Genomic DNA, 8,743 nt, shown 5'->3' with positions numbered 1-8,743 from the left:
ATCACTTTCTTCCTTCTTTGGACACGCTTTTCAAGTAGATGATAAAGGTCAAGATGACAATGCAAAACTTTGAAGCCCCATCATCCATTCTCAACAAAGATAAATAAGCTCAGGAATGATCTTGTGAAAAACCCAGTGTCACATGGTATTACACAATGTAACTCAAAGTTAAGGTTGCATCCGCTAATGACATCCAATCATGCATAAAGAAGGATATTAAAAATAATGAAACAATTTGCCTAAAATGTCTTAGAAGCTAGCTTATTAAAATGATCGATTTGGCACCCGTCGTTAAGAATGGTGTTACTAGAAATCACACTAGTTGAAAATGACCGCGCGCGTGTAGCTAAAATCAGCTAGCTAATTTTTTACTGCATGTCATGTGTGTGCTGTGGTTCACTCACACTTTTGTGCATCTGCCAGCAAATTAAGCATCCCATTGCATTGCCAAAGATGGCATGCCCTCTCCTTCCCCGTGGTTTCCTTTGTCCACAGTCACATGGGCCTCTGTGTGCGCGCGCGCGACTCGATCGACACGTCGTGGTGGGCGCCCACGCTGCGTCCCTTTGCATCGTCTCGGCTCCACACGTCGTGGTGTGGGCGCCCACGTGCCCTGCGTTGCTTTGCTCTCTTAAACAGCTCCACACCATAGTCCTCCGCCTCCAGTCTCCAACACCATAGTCACGCACGTCGCTAGCCAGCTAGGGAGTACAGGAGTAGGGAAGCATCTCTCACATCGATCGACGAGCGGCGGTGAGTCCATCCCCTCCTCCTCCGTGTCCCCGTTCCCGGAGATGCTTCACTTTCATGCTAATGCTTCATCTTCTTCTTGTCCACTTGTCCTGACTAGCTAGCTTGGAGCCTTGGATCCATGGAGTCCCCGCAGAAGAAGGCTGGATCCATGGATGGCACTGGCAGCGAGAAGACGCCTCTTCCTCATCTGCGGCCGGTGACCGTGGCGAAGAAGACGCCTCGTCCGGATGTTGTCCGAGAGGTCAGCGAGTGGGTGCTCGTGACCGCCTTCTCCTTCGCCTTCGCCTTCGTGTTCTCCTTCGACTTGGCCTACGCACTCGAGCTCTTCCACGTCCAGTGCAGCCAGGTAAAGACGAGTCGGCGAGCTCTTCCACGTCGCTATTCATGTTCCTTCGCGTTCTGAATTTCCTCCTCCGCAGTCCTCCCTCTTTCTTCGGTGCGGCCTGCTGACGGACGCGGAGGAAGCTGTGATGAACGCCCTAGGTATCGGGATGCTGTGCTGCGTCGCGCTCCAGGCGGCCGCAGCGGCGCTGGCGCTGCGTCTCCAGTGCCGCCGTCGCTGGGTCCGCCGTGCCCTCGCCTACCTCGCGCTCGCGCTCACCATCGGCGGCCACTGCTTCTACGCCGCGCTAGCCCGCCTCTTCCTCGTCGCCGACCCAGGAGACCTCTTCTTCAGGATCTGCTCAACCGTGGGCATCTTCGTCTGCGCGGCGGGAGACACCATCAGCTTCCTGGCCCTCATCCTCGGCCGCGAGTAGGACTGGGAAGCAGGGCAAGCAGCGGATCATGTCTATGGATCCTCTCATGACTCGTGAGGTACTGATGATGAGAGACTGATGAATATTGAGTGCAATAACGTAGAGTGTGCATTATGCTAGCTGCGACGATTGATCGAGTGCCCTGCCCTATGTTTGTGTGAATTTACTAGTGTACTGCCTTATCTTTGATGCAGTAGTATTTGACCTTTTCTCTACATGACCAGACATCATTTATATGCTTATTTGTGCAGCTTATCTGTGTGAATTTATTAGTGTACTGCCCTATGTGTGAATTACTGAATTCTGGTCGTCTTTGATACAGTGGTATTTGACTTTTCTCTATATGATCAGACATCACTTCTATGCTCATTTATCTCCAGCTTCAGTATAATTCATGTTGGTGAGATTGTCACTGCATGCACTTTTTATATATATTCATGAAGTATATATATGTTAACCATTGTTTTTCATGCAACCGCTGGCGTAATCCATTGGGGGTATATATAGCTGTTGGTTCCCCTGAACCTCTAGGAATTGTTGCGGTACAGCTAGCAAATTAAGAAATTTTGCTTATAGTTTTATTTCACCATACAAAATTATTTCAGTTATGCTTGTATGGATATATACTCAGTGCCTCACATGCATAATTAGCTTATCTTGGGTCTAATTGATGTTGGTGAAATTGGTAGTGCAGTTTATATGCATACACACATGCATGTTGTTTCAACATAGGTTCCTAGTATCAACTTCCTTGCTGATCAAGCAGTTTTCTAGAGTTGCGGAAATGCAACTTAAAGTACCTGTAAAATTGTCCATAGATAAACGTTTCATAATGATTTTTAGCCTGTACATGTGTTTGTTGAAACAAGGAAATAAAGTGCAGAGGAAAATGTTGGGGGTACATGCCTGTACTTTAGAGATGTCTTCTTACACTGACTGTTTGTCTTGCTTGTGCTAATTTCATTCCTGCATATCATTATTCAGCTAGTATTTAAGGTGGCTACGTTTATTTCCAACTTGTACTCTGAATCTTGCCGTGCATGCATGGTAATGTTGTTCAGTTGGGACGATTCTGTTTGAAGTTTGAACCGCATGTGTATTTGATGATCAGGGAGCGATCACTCTGTGCTTGTTCTGTTAAGATGTGTCCTACTGAAAGAAGAAGAAATTTACGCAGTTTACTAGCTAGTTTGTTTCCTACAGTTGTGTTTGGTGGTCTGATTAAGCAGTTTTCAAGAGTTGTGCAAATGCAACTTACAATTAGTCAGGTCGTAATTCTGCCATACCAACCCAGACTTACACATGTTGATACTCCTTCTATCCCAGTTGTCGAATTCAGCCCATGGAGTGGGACTAGACAAGACGCAACAAATCAAGATGACAAACAAAATAAACAAGCTCATGTATCTCTCTCAGCGCGTGAAACTCATTTTAGCTGATCTGGTATGAGCTGATCCTCATTTTAGCTGCACATGTACCCGCGTGCTATGTGCACTGCTGGTTGTTAGAGCGCGCTCCATCTTGCTCATTTTGCCAAGGCCAGGTGCTCGTAACTACCTACATGCGGTCATGCATGCATGCATGTCACCATGTGCACTGCTCTATCTTTGCCAAGAATATGAGAGGAGGTGGGGCTCCAAAGTCCTGTCTACAAGGTTTTCCATTTCACATAAACAAAAGGTCTACACGTCTTGACCCTTGTCATCTACTCCAAAGACCTATCAAAAGCAACAACAACAAATAAAAAGGTCACTATAATTCAAGACACTGACGCACGTCTCCATGGATCATCTATTTTCGATCTCACCTCCCCATGAATAAAGCAAAGACATGACCTTGTTGAGGCCACAGTGAGCCCGGGCAAGCTAGTTGCATTACCGAAGTGACATGGTCACTGATTAATTAATCCGGCCGTTGCCAAAACATGGGAAATCGATTGATTGAAATTAAAGTCTAGAGCTCCCAACACGTGAAATATGTTGGCATCCAGCAAAAATAAAAGGATCCTAGCCAAATCTATAAGTACTAATACATAAATAAAGGACTGTGCATTTCTCTGATTTTTTTCGACCATCATACAGTTGAATGAAATTACCCACCTCGCATGAACCAAGATGGGCCTGGTCAGCACTATTTTTTCATTAATTTGGGGAGCAGCGAAAATTCATTGATAGAAGAATACGCAAAGCTTGCGTATCTTTTCATTGATAGAAGAATAGAGAATGAGTACAAGCGAGGGTACAACACATGCACGAATACAAGATGGCATGAACACGGTGCCCAGAGCAGAGAGACAAAGGTTGCTCTTCCGAATAAGCGCACAACATAGCTAAACTCCCTAACATGAGAAGCAACCCGAAACAACATGACGTCCCACATCCACAAGTCCATCACCGTAGACATCGCGATCACGAAAGATGACACCTTCAAGAAGGATAACGACGGCATGGTGCCGTCACCGCTTGATCCAAAGAATCAGACCTAGGGTTCCCCCTAGTGCTCTAAGAGGGGCATAGAGAGTCCATAGCAACGCGTCCAAGGAGGGGAGGAAACTTGCTAGTGTCGCAGCTGCTAGCACTAGCAAGCCGAGAAGGGATTTCTCCCTGGCCTAGGTCTGAGCAATCTCATAGCCAGGGATCAGAAACCGGGAGTTGAAAGTCAAGTGCAGGTCAAAGCCCAGGACACATGAGCCTTGGACATGACGGGTGGCGGGACAACGAGGTGGCCGTGATTGGGGGCTACGGGGCGAAGTGGGCCGATGCAGGGGACGCAATGGTAACCAGCGATATCGGCAAGGTAGGAACTAGAGGAGACACAGCTCGGGACAAGCAAGGCTAAGGCAGTCACTGACCGGCGAGGCATAGAGGCTGGAGGAGGCGCAACATCTGGAGTGTCGTGGCCGGCGCGTCGCATGAAGAGACACCAACAACCATGGACACCAGAAAAAGCAGGTCGAAGGTCATCGGCTCTGGAGCCACACCAGCAATAGTCCAACTGCAAGGGCACAAGCGTCCACCGCCCGCCGAACGCCAGATCGCAACCGCCGCCGAGGAGGCACCACCGGGACACATAAAAAACCAGAACCTTTTTGGGCCATGGCCACGGGTCAGGGGAAGGATGGACGCCGCCACATTGCCACCAAGAGTGGAAAAATCGGCTAAGGAGCCCTACCACCAACCGCCCAAGATCCTACGCCAGGAAGAGCAAGCGACATCGGCGAGTGGAAGGAATTTGATGGGATCCTGCCGCCAGATCTAACGTGGGGCTTAGCGAGGAAGTGCCTCGGTGGCAGGCACATACGGCACTGGTGGCCATGTGGATCAGGCAGGGGGAGGGAAGGTAGATAGACGGAGGCATGCCGGCCCAGGGTGTGACTGCCGGCAGGGGAGACGGCCGGCAAGGAAGACATACGGGGAGGACGAGACTAGCAGTCGAGGCAATGTGAGGCGCCCCATCGCCACCATCCTAGGAGCCGGTCACTACTAGGAAAAGGGCTATAGATAGGATTGACACTAATGGCGCACCAGGGAAGTAGTGCGCCACTACTATATAGTAATAGCGCACCAGTTGGTGATGCGTCATTAGTGTGGAAGACACTAATGGCGCACCAGAAAATAGGTGCGCCACTAGTGATATTTTTTTACATACATACTAATGGCGCATCCTACCGAAGTGCGCCATTACTAGTTCTAACTAGTAATGGCGCACCAGACATGGAGTGTGTCAGTACTGAATTTTTTTATTCTTTTTTTTGCAAAACTACTAATGGCGCACCGCCTCACAGTGCGCCATTACTAGTTTAACTACTAATGACGCACCCTGTAGAAGTGCGTCATTAGTATATATTTTGATATCATGAATATTTTTAAATTTCATGGGCACTTTTTGAATTCATGAATATTTTTTCAAATTTGATGATATTTTCTCATATTCAATATGATAAAATATTGAATATTCATGAGGACACTCGATCTCGATCCCCTCCATCTCGATCTCGATCCCACCCGCGCCTCCTCTTCCCTCTTCATTTTTAAAAAAATAATAATAAAAAAGTTCGCCGCTCCACCGCCGCCGCCGACCCACCGCACCCTCCCCCGCTCCACCGTCACCGACGATCCACCGCACCCTCCCCCGCTCCACAGCCGCCGACGACCCACCGCACCCTCCCCCGCTCCACCGCCGCCGCCGACACCCCGCACCTTCCCCCGGCCCGCTCCACCGCCGCCGCCGACACCCACACCCTCCCCCACTTTTTGAAGATATTTTTAAATAAAAAATTTGATGATATTTTCAAATAAGAAATTTGATGATATCTTCAAATAACAAATTTGATGATATTTTCAATTAAAAATAAAAAACAGATTTGATGATAGTTTCAAAAAAATTGATGATATTTGATGATATCTTCTGTTCTAGTCCTCATGAAAATAACAAATTTGATAAAAAACAAATTATTAGATGCAACAAGAAATAATAAAAAAATGTTGCTAATGGCGCACCAGAGGAGGGTGCGTCATTGCTGTCAGAAAAAAAAGTTACTAATGACGCACCAGAGGAGGGTGCGCCATTGCTATCAGAAAAAAAAACTACTAATGGCGCACCAGAGGGTGGTGCGCCATTGCTATAGTGTCTAGCTGGATACCCCTTCGCCCGATCCCCCCTTCCCTCTCCCTCGCCAGATCCCCCATCCCTCCCCCGCCGCGCCCGCTCCGATGACCCCCGGCCCGCTGCAACGACCCCCGCGACCGCTCCACACCCGCTCCGGCTCCCCCGCCTGCTGCCACGACTGCCAGCCCGACGTTGCGGCGCACCCAGCCGTCCGAAGCCTCCGCTGCCCCGCAGCCGGCACAGGAGCCCAGCAGCGCCTCCCTCCGCCGCCCCTACTGCGCCGCTGCCCGTCCTCCTCCACCCGTAAGCCCCCCTCCTCCTCCGCTCGTAAGCCCCCCTCCACTCCAAACCCCTGACCCCTTCTTGTCTCGTCTCTATAGGTAGACCGCGCCGGCAAGCGACCAGGACGACGCCCGGAGAGGAGAGGAGGGCCTTCTCCTCACTGTGTAGCCGCCGACCTTGTCCTGCTCGAGGAGGAGGAGCAAGAGGGGCGCACCCAGCCACCACAGTCGCCGCAATCAAGGGCTTCTTCCACCTAGACCTCTAAATCCACGGCGCCGTCGTTCAGCCACCCAAGGTGAAGGTGCCCCCAACTCCCCTCCTTGTTTCATTCGATCTAGCAGCCATGGATTTGGGTTCCTCAAGGCTGCCTAATTACTCTACCATGTGTTCCTACTACTAGCTCTAGCCATGGATTAGGGGCTAGTGTAGATGCAAAATAAGGTTAAATCCCTCTCGAATTTAGGTCAAATTAGGTTCAAATCCCTCTGAAATTAGTATGTAAAGCTCACTGTTCTGAAGTTCTGATCAGTTCAGTACCTTAGTAAGCAATAACACAAGCTTGCTGCTAGTTCAGTACCTTTTGCTGCTAGTTCCTCAAGGAGTTCTGCTCAAAATTAGCTCAACAAGTTGCATCTGGCTTTTAGAAACTTGTTTTGGCTTAAGAGGATAAGTTGTTGTATATACTGTCATAAAGTTCAGCAAGAATAGGGCATCAACAGTGCTACTCTAGTATCTAGTCGGGGAGGGACAAAATGGACAGGGCATCACTGTAGCTGTACTGCACAACAAAGTATTAGTCTTAGGATTAACACTCCTCATATGAGATGAGAGGATTTTTTTTAAATGGCTTTTCCCTCTAGCTAGCTTTAAATGGCATCACTGTAGCTGCCAATTCAGATAAACCTGAATTGACTTTTCCAGTGCTGTATTTGTCCCCTCTTGGATTATTGTAAATTATATGTAGTGAAGCATGCAAATTGGATTTGCTATAGTCAACCTATTAATATTTGTCAGTTTTGAAAATTCAGTTTATTCGGCTACTGAAAATTCAGTTAATTCAGTTAGGCACACAAATTTCAGAACTTTTGTGTGCCCTAGTACTTGGTGTTTGTAGAAAATTCAGTTAATCCATCGAGGTCAGCACTGATGCTACAAAAAGAGAAGACATGTATGAGTTTGGAGAAAGTGCCAATTTGATTTTCAGTTGCTAGCTAGCTGTGATTTATTGTTTCAATTTGGATTCCAGAAATGTTACTGTGTGTTACTATGACCCAACTTTATCGGTACCATAGCATGCTACTATCAGTTATTTTTGAACATCAAATTCAGTCTGTATCTTGCGTTCTTTTTTTTGTTCAAAATTTCTCAAACTCTGAATAAATAAAATTATTTGGAAAGAAGCACATGAGTATCAACAATAATTGTTTCTTTCTGCTTGAATGAATGGAGTACAATACAAGTTCAGGAACAAGGGACATTTTTTGCAATTGTGAACTCTCAATGCTCAAGTCTGGAAGTGTTTACAAATTCAAAGAGTTCACATGACTACTGGTCAAATACTCTAGTGTATTTAGTGTAAATCTAGTCTGAAACTAGTAGAGTTCTTGTTGATTTGCAAATTCAGTTTAAATAAAAATTTGGTACATGACTACTGATCATGTATGAAAGATGTTGCTACTGGATGAGCACAAGAACTGATTAGTAGATTTTGATTTTGAATGATTTTGAATTTTTATGACTAGTGATCAGGTTTCAAATGATTTTGAATTTTTATGATTTTTATGCACATAGATGAAGCCACTGACTACACTTCAGGTTCTACTCCTGGAACACTTCAGGAATTTTACTTCATAACTGGAGTATTTTGATGATATTGGGGGGTTCTGTCTCCGACCATCGTGTCGTGATGATATTGTGGGGTGTTGTGGGGTTGCAGCTGGGTGGGGGTGGGGTAATGAATTTGCAGGTACCCCGAGAGGCCCTTGAGTTTGCCGGAATGTCGATTAACTTCCGTTCCGGCAAATTCGGGTACTCCATATGTCCTATTTTCAGCAAAGGTCATGCTGAAATTTTCCGTGAATTTTAGCATGACTTTGCTAAAAATAGGACATATGGGGTACTTGCGACTAATGCATGGGCCGGGGTATCTTAGTACTTAGTTAAGTAGGATCAACTGCCCCGCCATTCTTGCTACATTAAACCATAGGTGGCAATAGAGCCAAGTGATTAGGCCCAACTTAGAATTCTCGTTAGCATCGATAAACCCTAGATGATAAACCCAACATAGGTGGCAATAGAGCCAAGTGATTAGGCCCAACCTAGGGTGCCTCGGCATCGATAAA

The 8,743-nt window shown here is 47.0% G+C and overlaps 1 protein-coding gene across 2 annotated transcripts; it reads left to right on the top strand.

Moving 5' to 3' along the window:
* The first annotated feature begins 646 nt into the window (after positions 1–646).
* LOC125555533 (uncharacterized) lies at positions 647–1,853 on the top strand. Of its 2 annotated transcripts, none has more exons than XM_048718446.2 (3): positions 647–753; positions 851–1,099; positions 1,173–1,853. In XM_048718446.2, exons 2-3 carry the CDS (start codon positions 872–874, stop codon positions 1,509–1,511), a joined length of 567 nt encoding a protein of 188 aa, XP_048574403.2. In that variant the 5' UTR covers positions 647–753; positions 851–871; the 3' UTR covers positions 1,512–1,853. The 2 variants fall into 2 exon arrangements, with proteins under 2 accessions (XP_048574403.2, XP_048574404.2); XM_048718447.2 differs by having other exon boundaries at positions 653–753; positions 855–1,099.
* Positions 1,854–8,743: the final 6,890 nt, after the last annotated feature.

Source organism: Triticum urartu, chromosome 5A, assembly GCF_056163025.1.
Source record: "Triticum urartu cultivar PI428250 chromosome 5A, HENAU_Tu73, whole genome shotgun sequence".
NCBI classification, from domain to species: Eukaryota; Viridiplantae; Streptophyta; class Magnoliopsida; order Poales; family Poaceae; genus Triticum; species Triticum urartu.
This window is presented reverse-complemented; position numbering and strand designations above follow the sequence as displayed.

Excerpts from the sequence above, each read along its gene's own strand:
- LOC125555533 (XM_048718446.2), top strand. The coding sequence starts at position 872 with ATGGAGTCCCCGCAGAAGAAGGCTGGATCCATGGATGGCACTGGCAGC. Across the intron at positions 1,100-1,172 it reads TCCACGTCCAGTGCAGCCAG|TCCTCCCTCTTTCTTCGGTG; the intron begins GTAAAGACGAGT and ends CCTCCTCCGCAG.